The sequence below is a fragment of the Papaver somniferum genome, chromosome 5 (genome assembly GCF_003573695.1).
Source record: "Papaver somniferum cultivar HN1 chromosome 5, ASM357369v1, whole genome shotgun sequence".
NCBI classification, from domain to species: domain Eukaryota; kingdom Viridiplantae; phylum Streptophyta; class Magnoliopsida; order Ranunculales; family Papaveraceae; genus Papaver; species Papaver somniferum.
Genome location: NC_039362.1, coordinates 148,100,804 through 148,119,862, shown reverse-complemented (window position 1 = coordinate 148,119,862; position 19,059 = coordinate 148,100,804). Strand labels below are relative to the sequence as shown.

General features: G+C 37.9%; 3 protein-coding genes, 1 non-coding gene and 1 pseudogene across 6 annotated transcripts; 4 read left to right on the top strand and 1 right to left on the bottom strand.

Moving 5' to 3' along the window:
- On the top strand, positions 1 to 3,802 carry LOC113283141 (F-box/kelch-repeat protein At3g06240-like). Of its 3 annotated transcripts, none has more exons than XM_026532305.1 (2): positions 1 to 1,341; positions 3,294 to 3,802. In XM_026532305.1, exon 1 carries the CDS (start codon positions 19 to 21, stop codon positions 1,015 to 1,017), a length of 999 nt encoding a protein of 332 aa, XP_026388090.1. In that variant the 5' UTR covers positions 1 to 18; the 3' UTR covers positions 1,018 to 1,341; positions 3,294 to 3,802. The 3 variants fall into 3 exon arrangements, with proteins under 3 accessions (XP_026388090.1, XP_026388088.1, XP_026388089.1); XM_026532303.1 differs by having other exon boundaries at positions 2,073 to 3,802; XM_026532304.1 differs by having other exon boundaries at positions 2,070 to 3,802.
- Positions 2,274 to 3,691, top strand: LOC113279837 (probable mediator of RNA polymerase II transcription subunit 36b). The gene is made up of 2 exons (XM_026528489.1): positions 2,274 to 2,516; positions 3,416 to 3,691. Exons 1-2 carry the CDS (start codon positions 2,274 to 2,276, stop codon positions 3,689 to 3,691), a joined length of 519 nt encoding a protein of 172 aa, XP_026384274.1.
- LOC113284979 lies at positions 2,862 to 2,926 on the top strand (annotated as a pseudogene).
- On the top strand, positions 3,144 to 3,215 carry LOC113284978. The gene has a single exon (XR_003328499.1). It is a non-coding gene; the product is annotated as a small nucleolar RNA snoR60 (small nucleolar RNA).
- Positions 3,803 to 3,879: 77 nt separating the features above from the next.
- On the bottom strand, positions 3,880 to 7,338 carry LOC113279836. Its single transcript, XM_026528488.1, has 6 exons — positions 7,319 to 7,338; positions 5,459 to 6,918; positions 4,981 to 5,378; positions 4,645 to 4,818; positions 4,092 to 4,582; positions 3,880 to 4,006 (listed from the first exon to the last, which is right to left on the bottom strand). The coding sequence occupies exons 1-6, from the start codon at positions 7,336 to 7,338 to the stop codon at positions 3,880 to 3,882; spliced, it is 2,670 nt and encodes an 889-aa protein (XP_026384273.1).
- Positions 7,339 to 19,059: the final 11,721 nt, after the last annotated feature.

Genomic DNA, 19,059 nt, shown 5'->3' with positions numbered 1-19,059 from the left:
ACTATTTGAGCAGCAGCAATGGCGATGATCGAGAAGTGGAAATTTCTTCCAGAGGGGATTCTGATGGACATCCTCACATGGTTACCAGTCAAGTCCGTCTTGCGATGCAGGTGTGTATCCAAGAATTGGTGCAATCATTTCACGAACCCTGATTTTATTAAAATTCATACTAATCATTCTAATCAACTGAAACATTTTAGTATCATCCTTTCCAAACAAAAACCAACTTTATACAATTCAGATGAACCTTATACTGCTTCGTTCCCTTCTCTTGATTACAACATTACCACTTCTACATTTGATATGTCTGTTGAATATCACTGTCCATTTCACTACTGGAAATGTTATATTCGTATCCTTGGTATTTGTAATGGATTGTTTTGCCTCCGGTCTGATCTTGAACTGTTATGCATTTGGAACCCAATTACTAACGAGTATAAAAAAATAGCAGAAATACCGGATTTACCTCCACAAACTCAATCTGTATTTTCTGTTCCAGCACATGGGTTTGGTTACGATTGCAAGACCGGGGATTACAAAGTAGTTAAAATTATTACTGGTGGGAGTGATAGGGTTTCTCAAGTTAGAGTATATACTCTAGGAACAGATTCCATGAGAGCACTCGAGAATATTCATTATGTGTTTTCTCTACTTGGAAGAGCAAATGGAGTTCTGCATTGGCTGGTAGATCCCTGCAACAGAGGTGAAAACACTATTAGGGTTATACTTTCTTTCGATGTCGGGGATGAGAAATTCAGGGAAATGCAACTACCGATACCTCTGTGTGGTGCACCTGAAGGTGATAAGTATTATAAGACATCTATTGGATTGTTGGATGGTAAACTTTGCTTATCTTGGTACGTTAGTGATGGGAACGTAGATGTATGGGTTATGCAGAATTATGGTGTAATAGAATCTTGGACTAAACTTTTCACCGTTAGCAGGCTAAAAGAAGATATCGAGCTTCTGAGGCCTGTACAATCTTTCAAGAATGGTGATATCTTATTATTTGGTTAGCCTTTGAACTGTGTTGACCCGTATAATGGGGATTTAATCTTGTATAACCCAATGAATTGAAATGCTAGGTTTTTGGACACAAGTAGTTATCAGGCGCTGGAAAATGCGCACACTTATGTTGGTAGTCTGGTTTCGGTTAAATCTATTTGTGGTGCAAGCCATGAAGTTGTAGAGCAGGCAGTATTACAATAAGCTGATAAAAAAAACTTCAAGAAGGAGACGGTTAATATGAGTAGGTTTTGTAGAAGCATAAAAGAAGCAGAAAGCTAGATCCGTCTCTGTATACCATCGTTGTGATGCAGCACCTTCATGGATGGGCTTTTGGTATGTATGTTACTTTTACTGTCTTTCTTTTTCTATTAGTTTTGCTGTCTGTTTACCTTGGTATGTTCAGGAATATATGTTACTTTTGTTATGCTTATTGTATAAAGTAGTTCTACTTATGTAGACTCTCTAGCATCTCCATGCTTATCGTAAAACATGTTACCATCTTGGAATGAACCACTGTAAGCTTATGGGATAATAGGACCTTCTAATCTCTCAAAATAAGTATTCTGAGATTGTGTTTGCTTCTCTTTGTTTACTCTGAGGTTTGGTGTGATAAATATATTACCTGGTTCCCCAATTATTCCGCTTCAGAACAAGTCTCACTATATTTTTCACCCTGACAATAAAATCTGGAATTCCCAACACACAACCCTAAGTCTGTTTCTTTCTTCGGGCCACTCTTTCAAATAAACTTTCAGTCTACAAAGAAGTTCCCCAACAGCCTATAGCTATACTAGTCAAGTTCAAAAGGCCGTGGATTCTAAAACTGATTTCCCTGTGCACGGAGTCAGTTATCGAGTAACCATTGCAGGAATTTGAAGCTGCCCCCCACTAAAAATTATCTGTAATTAGTTCATCAACATTCTTCTTACTGCCTTTGAAAGGCAATACTATTTCTTTCTCCCAAGAGTACAAATTCCATGGAGAACAGCTAAAATAGAATAAAGAAATTATGATTATGAATGGGTTTCATCTCTACCCTGGCTAAGAAAACTTTACCGCAGCAGGTTGCACTGGTTGCTGCACTTGGATCCCCTTTACAACCGCATTCTCTACTTCTGCATAAATATCCATCAACTTGGTCAGTAATTATAACTTGGAATTTAGGGATAAGGCCACTCACTGATTGCCGAAGTCAATTATGGAGTAATTCTGTCCCTTATGTTCAACTACCCTACATTCTTTGATTATTGCCGAAGTCAGAAAATATGGAGCTGTTATTAGCGATGATGAATTGCAGTAGAGAGCTATCAACACCTTGTTGTACCTACTGGTGTTGTCTATGCTGTGGAGTTATGGATAGAAGTGGAAGGGATTTAGTTAACATGGCAAAGAAGCGTATAAATGTTATACCCACCACTGAAGATGCTATGCATTCTTCTAAGTATAGAATCAGAATGTTGGTTGGAATGGTTGATGTTATTTTTTCTGATGTTGCTCAACCTGAGCAGGTGTGTGCTCTACTTATATGAATTGTGCAGTATGCAGTATGTGAAAATTTATCTTTTTCATATGTTGTGTGTAATTTACCTTTTATGTACACCATTGCTGTATCAAATTTTGTACTCCAGGTTAACCTTCTTTTTTTATTTCATAGTTGTGAATATCGTTTTTGCTGTTTGTGTTTCTTCATTTTTTTGTTAATATAAAATACATCATCTCTCTGTAGTGCTGTTTTATTTTCGAATGTGTTTTCGAGTTTTTGTTTATGGTCCTTGGGACCTTGAGCAATTTCAGTGACCATGTTGGTGTACCTGTTGACTTGGTTAGTCGTTTTGGTTTACATTTATGACAACTAGCATATGACAAGATATACTCGGGTTTCCCTTTACGGGTGATGTAAAATCAAGTTTCTGATGCGATATATTTTATAGGTTTGTTTATCTTAATGCCCTTTAGGTATATTATGTCTTACACTTTTGTTTATCTTGATGCTTTTGTCCGACTTGTAACCTTCAATTGTTTCAATTTCCGAGTATTTAATCTATATCAACTCTTTCCACTGGGTTATTTATGATCTGTCTTTTTAGTATTGTTTCCATGCCAAATCTACGGATTTTGGTTGCACCTACGATGACTAGCATATGATCCTACATACTCGGATTCCCTTTCAGACATTTTGGGTGATGTGAAGTCGAGTTTCTGATGTGGTATTTTTCCGATTTCAATTACTATAACATGTTCTTCCTTAGATTTTTATTTATTTTTACCTAGCTTATGTTGTGCAGCTTGTGAAATGCTGGTAAGTTCAGTAAGGAAACCAGTCACTGATATTATTGTTGTTGAAAGAAGTTCAAGTGGTTACCAATTGTATAGCTGCCTCTTGTGATTGTGTCAAATGCACATTCAGTTACCAGCTACCTGCAGGCTGCAGGCTAGGATCTTAGCTCTGAATGCTTCATATTTCCTTGAAAATGGAGGTCACGTTGCAGTCTCTATCAACGCGAATTCTATCAATCCATGGTTCCAGCAGAGGCAGTCTTTGCACAAGAGTGAAGAAACTGAAGCAAGACCAGTCCAAGCAGCTGAGCAAGTCAGACTAGAGCATTTTGAGCGAGATCATGCTTGTGTGTTGGTGGTTACAGAATACAGAATAGTACTCAAGACAGCCAAACCTGTTGCTTAGAACTGGAGAGAACTGTATCTTCTTCTGTTTTAGTTTTGATCCTGGTTCTGCGCCAGTACCTGAAATGTTCCACAGTTTTCAGCATAATTTTGGTGATATGAAATCAATATCTAAAAGTTTTGATTCCACGAACCCACACTCATGGATTTATCACCAAAACAGTTTGCAAGCAAAGGCCTTCAGCAAGGCTAATAGTCTCCCTCAACTGCTGGAGCTAGCCAAGCAGGAAGCATAGACCAGTACATAGAAGTTTTCTTACGTTTAGCCCATTGAGCTAACACATGAGCAACGGTATTACAGATTCTAGGTTGAAAACTAAAGATACAAGCTATTAAATTAGAGGCAAGTAACTGAATGTCTTTAAATATGGCATTTGTCCTAGAATCACCATCAAAAGAACCCAAAGATAATTTCCACCAGCTTCTTAGCATCACTTTCAATGATGATATGGGTCATCTTCTGTTCCACTGCTTTCTTGAGAACTCCCCAGATGGCTCTGGCTTTAGCTTCTTCTGCAGACGAAACTTCAAAAACCATGGCAGCACATAAAGAGGCTTTGCTAGTAGAATTTCTCATCACATATCCTACACCATTATCTCCAGAGATGTCATCAAAAGCTCCATCAGTGTTACATTTGATCCAACCAACCAAAGGGGACATCCTTTTCTGATTTAGAGCTATGGGATTTGAAAGGGTAGCAACAAAAGTATTTTTCCTAGTAAGGAGCATTGCCCTAGCTCTTTCTATGGCAGACTTATGATTTTCAGACACATTTTGAAAGACCAAGTTATTTCTACTGGTCCAGAGGCACCACAGGATAGCAACAAAGAGTTGTTGAGCATCATCAGGCAATCTAGAGTTTTGCTCCAGAAGCCATAAAGTAAGCCACTGCTGAAAAGTTTTTATTGAGTAAAGAAAGAAGTGTTTATGCAAAAACTTGACAAGAACCAAACCTTAGAAGCAAAAGGACACAGAACCAAAGTATGCATAATGTTTTCATGAGGATCCTTGCATCTGGCACATTCAACAGAATGCATGGGCATTCTGGTATGAAGGACAGTTCTAGCTGGAAGAGTATTTTTAGCAGCTTTCCAAAGGAAGAGTTGAACTCTGTGAGGAACTCTAATCTTCCAGATATGTAACCAAAGAGTCTTACATGGAGAGGGATTAATGCCTCTGAGGCCCAAGTAAGCGGATTTTGAAGAAAATTTACTATTCTTCGATAGGTCCCAAGCCCTCCTGTCAGGAGTGCAGTGCTGGCTTAAGGGAATAGTGACGATCTTCTTAACAGAAGCATCATCAAAGTGGGTACAGAGTCTAGAAACATTCCATGTTCTAGTATGTTTATCAATGAAGTGATCAACTTTTATGATAGGGTCCTGAGGGGTGAGAGGGTTGGGAGTAGCAGAACCCAAATTTGGAATCCATTTATCACACCAGGGGTCGATAAACTTTCCATCCCCAACAATCCAGGAAACAAAGGGTTTAATCAACTCCTTTATAGCATGAAGGCATTTCCAGGTCCAAGAGCATTTATCAGGACATTTGGCATTCAGAAAATCAGTCCTAGGAAAATATCTAACTTTTAAAATCTTAGCCAACATGCAATCATGGTTTTCAATTTTCCAAGCATTCCTAGCTAACATGGCAAGATTATTTAGCTCAGCTTTTCTGAAGCCCAAACCACCTTCAGATTTAGGGGAGCACAGAATATCCCAACCCAAAAGATGGAGATTTCTATCTTTTGGGTCAAGAGATTCCCCCTACCAGAATTTGCAGAGATGGGCATCCATCTGTCTGCAGAGGTGCTTTGGGATGAGAAAAGCCCCCATCTGGTACAAGGGGATAGCTTAGCTTGAAGGATTCCCATATGAGTTTGGATTTTAGAAGCTTTGAAAATAGTAGGAGTACCAAGGTACTTCTCACCCAAAAGGGCTTTCCTATGTTCAGGGATTTTCCTACTAAAAAGAATACCAGATTTATCAAAATTAATTTCCTGCCCAGAGGCAAGGCAGTACTTTTGAAGATAACCTTTTATAACAGTCAAATTTTCAGTAGTAGCAGAAGAGAAAAGAAGACAATCATCAGCAAACAGTAGATGAGTCATTTGTGGAGAAATTTTACAGATTTTGATACCCTTAAGAGTTCCATTTCTTTGGAGGCTATCTATGTAAGAAGATAGAGCCTCGGCACAGATGATGTATAGGTAAGGGGATAAAGGATCCCCTTGCCTTAGACCTCTCTCAGGTTGAAAGAAACCAGTAGGACTACCATTTAAAAGAACAGAATAGGAGACAGTAGAAACACACTGATTTATGAGTTTAATCCAATTTTCAGCTAGCCCCATTCTTCTCAAAACTTTTTCTAGAAAGGACCATTCCAATTTATCATAAGCTTTTGACATATCAAGTTTAATGGCAGCAGTGCCCTCAACTTTGTCATTATGATTTACAGAATATATGGCTTCACTAGCAAGGAGAATATTATCAGAAATACTCCTCTTAGGTATGAAGGCACTTTGGTTTTGGGATATGATGTTATCCATAAAGGGTTTAAGCCTGTTAGCAAGAGTTTTGAAAAGAATTTTGTAAATGAAATTACATAATCCTATGGGTCTGTATTGACTGACTAATTCAGCTAGAGGAACTTTGGGAATAAGAGCTATGTTGGTATGATTGAAGACTTTAACTATATGCTTTGTTCTGAAGCAGGTGTGGGTCATATCAACAACAACTTCACCCACAATATTCCAATGTTTTTGGTAAAATAAGCCTGTAAAACCATCTAGTCCTGTGGCTTTTTTACCTCCCATTTGAAAAACAACATTTTTTATTTCCTCAGCAGTGAAAGGGAGACTTAGAGTATCATTATCCTCAGCAGAAAATTTAACAGGTAGATCATTTAAAATTTCATCCTGGAATTGTTGGGGTTGGGAAGAGTAAAGATTTTTGAAATAATCTAAGAAAGAATTCCCAATATTATCTCTATCAGTTAGGATAGCATTAGAGGAATCCTTGATCCAGCTGATAGCATTCCTCTTTCTCCTGAAAAGAGTGACTCTATGAAAATAAGGTGTGTTTTTGTCACCTTCAATGAGCCATACTTCTCTAGACTTATCTTTCCAGTAGAGTTCCTCCAAGGTATAAAGGTACTCTAATCTAGTTTTAAGTCTAGCAGTAGTAATAGAATCAGTGGGATCAGAAATCTGTAACTCTAACAAATCTTTCCTAATGGTAGATATATCAGTTTGAATATTACCAAAAGAGGATTTTCTTCCAATCTCTATAATGTGGAACAAGGTAAAAGAAAGCAATACTAGATTGCTATAAGCAAGAAGAGAAGAGAATTCAAGCAAGAAGAGAAAGATAAGTTTTGTGTTTAATAATTTGATTGAGTAATAGATAGCTCTTACAAGACTTAATTTAGCCTTTATATAGGCTTGAAGAATAACTAAACTAGGAAACAGAAAACTAAAAGGAAATCTAAAAGAATCCTAAAAATAAGAAAGACTGAAACTAGGAAACCATGGAAGCCAAACCTCTAAGCGGAATCTTCTGGAATTGTAGTATGCCCTGCATCAGTCCCCCCTTCTAGAGTAAATCTCGTCCTCGAGTTATCCAAACAAACCAGAAGTTCATTGTCGCCATGAAATGTAAAAATCTCTTGAACATTAAATGTGTTGGAGACATTCCAATCATTTGGTAGATCAATAACATAAGCATTATCATTGAGCTTCTTTAAAACCTTGAAAGGACCATATTTCTTCATCTTGGTTTTGTTATAAGTACCCACTGGAAATCTCTATTTTCTTAGATGTTTCATCACGAGCTCCCCTTCCTTGAAGGTTTTAAACCTCTTGTGTTTATCAGCATCCTCTTTATATTTAGAATTGGACTTCTCCAGTTTAGATTTTACTTCATTATGTAATTCAGTTGCTTTGTCTACAAAAGAGTCGGCTGCAGTGTTTGTACTCTGTGTGGTGGGTAAGGCTACCAAATCAAGAGTATGATTAGGTACTTTAGAGTACACAATCTCAAATGGAGTTTTCCCAGTAGAACAATTCACAGAAGTGTTGAAAGCGAATTCCATATGTGGCAATAACACATCCCACTGCTTACTATTATCCAGACACTTAGCTCTAATCAAATTCCCAAGTGATCTATTAACAACCTCAGTCTGTCCATCAGTTTGCGGATGTGAAGTTGTGCTGAATTGTAAAACTGTGCCTAAGCGCATCCATAAAATTTTCCAGAAATAACTCAAAAATTTGGTATCTCTGTCAGAAGTGATAGACTTTGGAACCCCATGCAATCTTACTACTTCTGTAAAGAACAAAGAAACAACATTAGAAGCGTCAGTTGATTTCTTACAAGCTATGAAGTGAGCCATTTTAGAGTAACGATCAACTACGACCACAACAGAATCATTACCTCTAGCAGTACGAGGTAAACCAAGTATAAAATCCATACTTATATCAACCCAAGGTGCATCAGGAACTGGTAAAGGAGTATACAACCCGGTATTTTGAATTGTACCCTTTGCTCTCTGACAGACCATGCATTTTTGTACGAACTTTTGTACATAACGTTTCAAAGATGGCCAGAAATATCTTTCTTCAATCAGGGCAATGGTTTTATCTCTCCCAAAATGACCACCAAGACCACTGCCATGTAATTCTCGCATAAGATGTAAACGTAAAGACCCTTGAGGAATACATAATCGATTCCCTTTAAAAAGAAAACCTTCTTGTATAAGAAAATCATCAACCCCATGAGTTTGAGAACTGCATTGATCCTATAGCTTGCCAAAATCTTCATCTTCTGGATAAATGTCTTTGATATAGTCAAATGCATAACTCTCATTACGAATTGTTGTTAATAGATGACTTCTTCTACTTAAGGCATCAGCAACTTGATTCAATTTGCCACTTTTATGTCTCACGGAGAAAGTGTATTTGTTGAGTGTGGAAAGCCATCGATCATGCATTCTGTTAACTTTAGCAGAAGTATTCAAAAACTTCAAAGCATGGTTGTCAGTGTTGACAACAAATTCCCTATGTATAAGATAAGTATGCCACTGCTTAAGAGATTGAACAAGAGCCAATAACTCTAATTCATATGTAGACCATTTCTTTTGTGCATCTGAATTCTTCTCACTGTAATATGCAATTGGATGACCCTCCTGTGATAATACTGCACCAATACCAACAACAGATGCATCACAATCTATTTCAAAAGGCTTGTTGAAATTCGGAAGTGCAAGAATTGGTGCCGTACAAAGCTTTTCTTTAAGAATAATAAACTTTTATCCATTGCTTCCGTCCACTCAAACTTCTCCTTCTTGAGACAGTCAGTCAAAGGTGCAGAAATAGAGCTAAAGTTCTTCACAAATCTTCGATAGAAAGAAGCCAAACCATGAAAACTACGAACATCACGAATAGATAGGAACTGGCCAATCTTCAATTGCTTGAACTTTAGAAGGATCGACATGAATACCATCAGTAGAAATCACATATCCCAAAAATGTTACTGAAGAAGCCATGAAGGTACACTTCTTCAAATTAACATATAAAGAGTTGTCAGCAAGAACTTGAAACACTTGTGAAAGATGTTGGAGGTGTTCTGGCTCACTGCGACTAAAAATTAGTATGTCATCAAAATAGACAATAACAAATTTACTGAGAAAGGGTTGGAGAACCTGATTCATAAGTCGCATAAAAGTACTAGGTGCATTAGATAACCCAAATGGCATGACCAGCCATTCATATAAACCTTCACGTGTCTTGAATGTGTTTTCCACTCATCTCCACCTCGAATGCGTATTTGGTGGTAACCACTGCGTAAATCCAACTTAGTAAAAATAATAGAGCCCGACAGTAAATCAATCATATCATCAATACGCGGGATCGGAAATCTATAAGGAATGGTGATGCGATTTAATGCTCTGCAATCGATACACATCCTCCATCCATTGTCTTTTTTACTAACCAAGAAGGCAGGACTGGCACAAGGACTGTTGCTAGGTCGTATCAAACCCTTTGTAAGCAAATCATTTACCTGTCCCTGTAATATCTCATGCTCAGCAGGACTCAAGCGATAGTGTGCTTGGTTTGGTAAAGAGGCTCCAGGAATAAAATCGATGCAGTGTTGAATATTCCGTAAAGGAGGTAATGCAGTTGGTAGTTCATCTGGAAAAAAACATTATATTGAAATAATAAGGGCTTCACCTTTGCAGGCAACTCAATCATAGGCTTAGAATCTTCATGGGAATGTAAAGAATGTTGTGGGTGCAAAGAACGAATAACAGTGGCTACGACAGCATCAGTCTGCGCACAAGAGTTTGAAGTGGAATTGGATGGACTAAGAACCTTGGTTTTCCCATTATGAACAAAAGTGTAAGTATTCTCGAATCCATTGTGAACCGCGTGAAGATCGTATTGCCAAGGTCTGCCAAGAAGAAGATGGGTTGCCGTCATATTAATGACATCACATAGAACTGTGTCTTCATAACCCTCAAAAGAGAATGACACATAACACTGAAGAGTAATCTTCTGTGTGCTAGAGGCATTAACCCATCCTACAGTGTAAGGTTCTGGATGAGAAGTTACTGGTAGTTCAAGCTTCTTAACTACGTGATCAGCAATATAATTATCCACACTGCCACTATCAATTATCATCTTGCAGATTTTACCCCCAATATAACATCTTGATTTAAAAATACTGTGTCTCTGAGACTTGCATTGTTGAGTAAGAAATAATGGACGAATCATCCCAACAAACTCGTCGTCATCACCAGGTGAGTCTTCATCTTCGAACTCATTAAGCGCACCAGTGACTTCATTAATGAACTGAGGTTCACCAATCAAAGCATTGAATTTCCGACAATCACTAGAAGTGTGCCCCGATTGCTGACATTTATTGCACTTATCTCCACGAAATTTTGTATAAGCATTATTAGCTCGCTGTTGCGGTGGAAATTGTTGTTTCCTGTTATGAAACCGATTCCCTGTAGTAGGAGGAGTTGGTTGCAGAGAGTGAGACTGCTGACCCGGCTGAAGATCAACTAGATTGGCTAAGATAGGTGTAGCCAGAGGTGGAGTATAAGGCCCAATATGGCTAGGTTGTCGATGTGAATGGCTAACATCATCATAAGGAGGCCTGGGAATATTCAAAATAGTATCTGGAGAAAAGTTTTGAGATGAATTAGTACCCCTGTAAGTATTTTGATAACGCCCTTGTCTGGATGGATAAATCCTAGAAGAACGAATAAGACGATTTTCTATCTTAATAGCTTGTTGCACAACTTCGACCATAGTAAAAACTGAATGAGTCATACCATTTTGTATTAATCTATTCAGTCCCTCAATGAATCTTGCAACTAACTGTTCTTCAGATTCTTTGAGTTGATTTCGTGCGACCAAATTATAAAAATCTGACACATATTCTTCAACAGTTCGTGCCCCCTGCTGAATGTTTTGTAATTTGATGAAAAGTTGTTGCATAAAGTCTCTAGGTAAGAACTTATCCCTGATCAAAGTTTTCATACGTTTCCAAGTACATATTTTCGGTTTGTTAGCGTTTCTACGATCATCACAGATCTTATCCCACCAGGCTGCAGCTCCTCCTTTGAGTTTGTATGTCACAAGTTTAACCTTAGAATCTTCAGGGACTTCCATGAATTCGAAAAAAGCTTCTACCTCAAAGAACCAATCAGTTAGTTCGTCAATACGAAAATTTACAGAGAAGTTGGGAATATCAGCTTTTTGTTTATATTCTGGTAAAGAACTGTAAGGGTTGTGACCAGTTTTTAAACGTCGTTCTTCAATCCAATTCTTCTCTAGATCGTTCTCACGTTCATCTTCATCGTCACTGTCAAGTGTAGGAGAAACTATCTTCTTCTTTGAATGACCTATGAAACCTTCATACGGTTTCTTAATGTTTAAAGTACGCAATACATCTTCAGGTACTTCATTATTCTGTAAAAACTGAAGTATATCTTTTTTAGTTTTTCCTTCTAAGTCTACAAGCTCAGGCATATCGAAATCTAGATTTATATGTTTTGCAACCTTCAAAAGTTAATTCTGCATGGTTTCAAGCTTGGTATCTCTTAACCCTAATTTTTCCTCCATGGACTTCTCAAGAGCTTCAGTAATGTTTTTTGCCAAAATCTCGGTATGAGATTTGATGAGAGCTTCGATTTCTGCTAGAGTAACTGGTTGAGCAGTCATATTATTTATTTATTTTTTTTTTTGAATACGAAAAGGAACTAAAAAAAAGGACTGAAAAGTGTTGCGGAAGCGATGTAAAGGATCAAATTATAAGATGAAAACCTAAAACTAAGCGGTTGATACCAACTAATGTGGAACAAGGTAAAAGAAAGCAATACTAAATTGCTATAAGCAAGAAGAGAAGAGAATTCAAGCAAGAAGAGAAAGATAAGTTTTGTGTTTAATAATTTGATTGAGTAATAGATAGCTCTTACAAGACTTAATCTAGCCTTTATATAGGCTTGAAGAATAACTAAACTAGGAAACAAAAAACTAAAAGGAAATCTAAAAGAATCCTAAAAATAAGAAAGACTGAAACTAGGAAACCATGGAAGCCAAACATCTAAGCGGAATCTTCTGGAATTGTAGTATGCCCTGCATCACTCTAAAACCTTTTTTAGTGCTAAGAAGCTTAGCTTTTAGTTTATAGGCTGGAGATCCTATAACATTGACAAACCAAGAGTTAGCTATAATGTCTCTGCAAGTAGGATCCTCAATCCATATAGCCATGAAATGAAAAGGTCTAGGCATGCAAGTTTCCTCATAATTAAAACCTATATGCATGGGACTATGATCAGAAGAATCTCTAGGGAGATTGTTAACACAGAATTTGGGACAAAGGTGTTAGAGAAAATGAGTTTATAAAATAGTTTGGTTTTTGGTCTTGGTGGGATTGGAACTTAGGATCTATTGGTCACTAAGGACTCTAGCTCATTTTCACTATTTGTGAATGAACCTTTAGTCCCACATAGGGAAAACTAAAGATGATACCTCTCCATAAGTATTGAAAATTTTGATATTAGAGTGGTCCTTGGGTCATTAGCACTTTTGTGCGAGGGAGAGGACTTAGGCAATGGGCTAGTTGGTGCAATCACACATTTTCACACACGCGCAGTGCTTCGCACCGAAGCACGACGCAGCCGCCTCCGTCCGTGCGTGCGTGCGGGCCGGGCCGGGCTCGGGCTCGGGTTCGGGTGTGGGTCAAGACTTCAAACAAATCTTTGGGCGACTTTATGTCTATGCATGAACGTTTTTATTTCAAATTTAAATTTGCATGAACGTTTTATATCAAACATAATGACGCATGAACGTTTCAAACCGTTGGAAAAAAATCTGAATTAATTGAAATTGTTTTAATGTGCATTTATGAGACCTCTCTCTATTCTCCCCTATATAAAGCGATCACTTTCTCTCATTTCGATTTGTGTCCAGAAGAGCTACTATCCTCTTCTTTTCGTCTTCTCCCCCTGTGTGGTCCTTTATTTTTGATTCCGTGCGCAATTTTTGTTGAGGTCGTAAGAGTGGGAAAGTACTGTAGTGCTAACAGTGCTTGCAATGGGCAGTTTTATCCTGGATATGAACTTGACCACAGGGTATAGGCATCACTCATTCTTGAGGCGTACCGGTCAAATATCGTGTTAAGGACAGCGTGTTGAACACGTGACTCTGTCCTCTGTTTGCAGTCCAATTGAGTGTCTATTTACTTTCCAGAAATTAATCCTTTTATTCTTACATCTTTCTAACATCTTTCTTGAGTGTTTTATTGTTACAGACGCAACAATCTTAACACGATATTTCTGTTTTCTGTCTGTAACAATGGGTAAGAACGATGTTGAAAGGCCTGCAAAGTTTTCTGGAAAAGACTTTAAGAGGTGGCAGTCAAAAATGTTATTCTTTCTAAGTTACCATGAGTTGGATTCATATGTTCTGAAACCTTTTGATGAATCACTGAATGATGCTGGTCGTGAGTCTTCTTTAGAAGAATGAAAGAGGAACAATTACATGTCTAAAAATCATATTCTGAATTGCTTGGAGGATGCTTTGTATGATTTTTACAATGCTAAAGAAAACTTCTCTGCTTTTGATTTATGGGCTGCTTTGGAGGAGAAATACCAAGCTGAAACTGCCGGAAGTAAGAAATTCTTGGTAGCTAGGATTTATGAGTATAAAATGGTGAATGACAAATCTGTGGTTGATCAATTCCTTGAACTCCAGCAAATTATGAATGAAATTCATGCCGAAGGTATGGTGATTGATGAAACTTTTCAAGTTTCTACTGCTATCGAGAAATTGCCTACTTCCTGGTCCGAGTACAAGAAGAAACTAAGACATGAAACTGTTGAAGTTACTATGGTTGAACTGGGTAAGAAAATTCAAGTTGAAGAATTGTTGTGCTCCAAGGACAAAAATGTATCTTCTTCAAGGGACATGTCTTACAAAGCTCATGTGACTGAACACAAAGGTTCCAATGCTGATAAGAACCGAAACAACTCCAAGAAACCTCTAGGCAAGAAAGGTATGTTTCAGAAACCTAAATCTAGCATTAATAAAATTAAGGGTGATTGCTATGCTTGCGGAAATCCTGGCCATATGGCGGTTCACTGTAGAAACCGTAAGGACCTTAAAAAGAAAAATAATGCTAATTTGTTTGAAAACAACAAAGATGAATTTTCTGGCACGGTGTCTGAAGTAAATTTGGTAACAAATGTGAGAGACTGGTGGGTAGACTCTGGGGCTACCAAACATGTCTGTGGGAACAAAAAAATGTTCACCTCCTACAGTAAGGTAGGGGAAGGAGAGAAACTCTATATGGGTAACTCATCAGCAGCTGCGGTTGTAGGAAAAGGCAAAGTTGGGCTCAAGCTCACTTCTGGAAAGACTCTCACTTTGAATGAAGTTCTTCATGTTCCGGACATCTGCAAAAATCTTGTTTCTTGTGCTGTTTTAGATGATAAGGGTTTTAAAATTGTAATAGAATCTGGGAAATGTGTTGTAACTAAGGGTAAGGATTATGTGGGGCAGGGTTATAAGACTGAGGGTCTGTATAAGCTTTATGTAAACTCTGCTGTAATGAATAATAATGATTCTTCTGCTTATATTTGTGAGTCTTTGAACGATTGGCATGGTAGACTTAGACATGTAAATTATAAATCAATGCTTAAACTAGCCAATGTGGGCTGCATACCCAAATTTAGTTTGGAAAAGGAACACAAATGTGAAATATGCGTAGAATCAAAGTATGCTAGAAAACCTTTTAGCAAAAATGTTCATAGAAATTCTAAACCCTTAGAATTAATTCATCAGACCTAGTTGACATGAAATCAGTTCAAACTAGAGGCGGTAAGAAATGGTTTGTTACTTTTATAGACGACTGTACTAGGTACTGTCATATTTATTTGCTTAGAGGTAAAGATGATGCCTTAGAAGCATTTAATAGGTATAAACTAGAAGTTGAAAACCAATTGAATACTACCATTAAAACCATTAGGTCTGACCGTGGTGGTGAGTACATAACTCCTATTGGAGATTTCTATGTAGAACATGGCATAATACACGAGGTTACCCCTCCTTATTCACCTCAGTCGAATGGAGTATCTGAACGTAAGAACCGCACCCTTAAGGAGATGATGAATGCCATGTTAATTAGTTTAGGATTACCTTTGAACTTGTGGGGGGAAGTTGTCCTCTCAGCCTGCTATATCCTGAACAGAGTTCCTTTTAAAGGATCTGATAAAACTCCATATGAATTGTGGAAAGGTATACAACCTTCTTTAGCATACTTTAAAGTGTGGGGGTGTTTGGCTAAGGTTCAGATCCCTAAACCTAAAGCAACCAAGATAGGATCCAAAACTGTTGACCGTGTCTTCATAGGGTATCTTGAGCATACACCTGCATATAGATTTATGGTTGTGAATTCTGATGTTTCTGAAATTGGTGTAAATACTATTATGAAGTCTAGGGATGTTGTGTTTTTTGAAATATTTTTCCTTTAAAATCTGACTCTCGTAAGAGAGGTGTTGATCCCCTAGATGTTCCTTCAACCAGTCAGACTTTACTTTTAGAGGAAGATGAAGTAGAATTTGATCTTAGGAGGAGTAAAAGGGATAAAACCAAAACCTCTTTTGGACCTGACTTCATAACATTAGCAGAGTCTGATCCTCAGACTTATAGAGAAGCCATGACTTCTTCTGAAGCTCCGTGGTGGAAAGAGTCTTCTATTAGTGAAATGGAATCCATCAAAGAAAATGATACATGGGAGATAGTAGATTTACCTCCAGGGTGTAAGGCCATAAGATGTAAATGGATCTTCAGGAGGAAACGTAACATAGATGGAACTATTCAAAAATACAAGGCTAGGTTAGTAGTCAAAGGCTACAAACAAAAGGAAGGTGTAGATTTCTTTGATACTTACTCACCCGTTACGAGAATTAATTCCATTAGGATATTAATTGCTATAGCCGAGGTTCATAACCTAGAAATACATCAAATGGATGTAAAGACAGCTTTTCTACATGGTGAATTAGATGAAGAAATTTACATGGAATAACCTGAGGGCTTTGTAGTGAAAGGTTGTGAAAACAAAGTTTGTAAACTGAAAAAATCTTTGTATGGATTGAAACAAGCACCTAAACAATGGCATGAAAATTTTGATCATGTAATGTTTTCTAGTGGTTTTAGAATCAATGAATCTGACAAGTGTGTATATACTAATCTTGTAAATGATGCATGTGTGATTGTATGCTTGTATGTTGATGATATGCTTATACTTGGTACAAATATGGATGTAATTAATTCCACTAAGAACATGCTGAATGAGAACTTTGACATGAAAGACTTAGGCCCTGCAGATGTAATCTTAGGGATGAAAATTAGGAGAAATTCTAACGGTTATAGTCTTAGTCAATCTCATTATGTTGAATCTGTGCTTAGAAAATTCAATCATTTTGATTGTAAACCTGCTTATACTCCGTATGATTCTTGTTGTAAACTCAAAAAGAATAGAGGTAATGGAGTATCACAACTTGAATACTCGCGAGTTATAGGAAGTCTGATGTATTTGATGAACTGTATTAGGCCAGACATTGCTTATGTTGTGAGTAGGTATACTTGTAATCCAGGGTTGGAACACTGGGATGCACTTTTTAGAGTGTTGAGGTATTTGAAATACACGTTGACCTTTTGTTTTAATTATGAAAGGTATCCTGCCGTCCTTGAGGGATTTTGTGATACAAACTGGATATCAGACTCAGAAGAGTCTAAGTCTACGAGTGGATATGTTTTCACTCTAGCATGTGGGGCTGTTTCTTGGAAGAGTTCCAAACAGACCTGCATAGCTCGATCCACTATGGAATCTGAGTTTATTGCGCTAGATAAAGCAGGAGAGGAAGCCGCTTGGCTAAGATGCTTTTTAGAAGACATTCCTCTCTGGCATAGGCCTGTGCCGGCTATATCTATACATTGTGATAATCAAGATGCCATAGCTAAAGCTAAAAACAGCTACTATAATGGGAAGTATATACATATAAAAAGAAGACACGATATCCTAAAACAACTAATCTCAAAAGGCGTTATTTCCATTGATTGGGTTAACTCCAAGGAGAACATCGCGGACCCTTTGACGAAAGGTTTGTCCAAGGAGATAGTTAGTAATGCATCTAAGGGGATGGGGATTAGGCTCATTAAATAAACTTTCCATGAAGGATACTCAACCTTGCTGACTGGAGATCCCAAGATCAAGGTTTCGAATGAGAAACTAATTTGTGGCGGGTCAAGGTAAACACTATCAGAGAATTCATTCTCTGCCCCTTGCATATGGTGTAGACGTGATAGTGTGACTGCATGTGAGGATGACTTTCTATTAAGTCTCAGTGAGTTCTATAGTTTCAGTTTTAGATTGAAGTGGGGTGCAGCAGTAAACACTCTTGATAGAACTCACCTATCTGAATGTGGAAGTGGGTCGCTTCCTATGAGAAGAGAGCTGATTCTCTAGAGCATTCGGAGAAACGGGATTTGTCCAGGGCCAAAAAGGACACAACGGCACAAACTCGACAGCACCTAGAGAGATATCACGCGTGATTATTATCGCGGATTACACCAAACCATGGTAGTTCAAGACATCGCGTTCACTGTCCATCAAGTAGTTCCGGCAATTTCTCACTAAGCAAAGGTTCAAGACCTCATGGACACCTCTTGCCTAAGTGGTATTTCTCGCTTTCCGTTTTCTGATTTTTTATCGGTATTTCATTCATGTGGGGGATTGTTAGAGAAAATGAGTTTATAAAATAGTTTGGTTTTTGGTCTGGTGGGATTGGAATTTAGGATCTATTGGTCACTAAGGACACTAGCTCATTTTCACTATTTGTGAATGAACCTTTAGTCCCACATAGGGAAAACTAAAGATGATACCTCTCCATAAGTATTGAAAATTTTGATATTAGAGTGGCCCTTCGGTCATTAGCACTTTTGTGCGAGGGAGAGGACTTAGGCAATGGGCTAGTTGGTGCAATCACACATTTTCACACACGCGCGGCGCTTCGCACTGAAGCACGCACGCCGCCGCCGCCGTCCGTCCGGGCGGGCGGGCCGGGCTCGGGTTCGGGTTCGGGTGTGGGTCAAGACTTATCTTTTTTGGAAAAACTTCTTTTGAATTTTTGAATTAATACTTAAAAGATTTCAAACAAATCTTTGGGCGACATTATGTCTATGCTTGAACGTTATATCAACATTAATTTGCATGAACGTTTTATATCAAACTTAAATTTGCATGAACGTTTTTATTTCAAATTTAAATTTTTATGAACGTTTTATATCAAACATAATGACGCATGAACGTTTCAACCCGTTGGAAAAAATCTGAATTAATTGAAATTGTTTTAATGCGCGTTTATGAGACCTCTCTCTATTCTCCCCTATATAAAGCGATCACTTTCTCTCATTTCGATTTGTGTCTAGAAGAGCTACTATCCTCTTCTTTTCGTCTTCTCCCCCTGTGTGGTCCTTTATTTTTCATTCCGTGCGCAATTGCTGTTGAGGTCGTAAGAGTGGGCAAGTACTGTAGTGATAACAGTGCTTGCAACGGGCAGTTTTATCCTGGATACGAACTTGACCACATGGTATAGGCATCACTCATTATTGAGGCGTACCGGTCAAATATCGTGTTAAGGAAAGCGTGTTGAACACGTGACTCTGTCCTATGTTTGCAGTCCAATTGAGTGTCTATTTACTTTCCAGAAATTAATCCTTTTATTCTTACATCTTTCTAACATCTTTCTTGAGTGTTTTATTGTTACAGACGCAACAAAAGGTCCTCATCAATTTGGTT

Excerpts from the sequence above, each read along its gene's own strand:
- LOC113283141 (XM_026532305.1), top strand. The coding sequence starts at position 19 with ATGGCGATGATCGAGAAGTGGAAATTTCTTCCAGAGGGGATTCTGATG.
- LOC113279837 (XM_026528489.1), top strand. The coding sequence starts at position 2,274 with ATGGAGCTGTTATTAGCGATGATGAATTGCAGTAGAGAGCTATCAACA. Across the intron at positions 2,517-3,415 it reads ATGTTGCTCAACCTGAGCAG|TTACCAGCTACCTGCAGGCT; the intron begins GTGTGTGCTCTA and ends ATGCACATTCAG.
- LOC113279836 (XM_026528488.1), bottom strand. The coding sequence starts at position 7,338 with ATGGCGACAATGAACTTCTG. Across the intron at positions 5,379-5,458 it reads GCCCATCTCTGCAAATTCTG|GTGGTTTGGGCTTCAGAAAA; the intron begins GTAGGGGGAATC and ends CTAAATCTGAAG. Across the intron at positions 4,819-4,980 it reads CCCACTTTGATGATGCTTCT|ATTAGAGTTCCTCACAGAGT; the intron begins GTTAAGAAGATC and ends CATATCTGGAAG.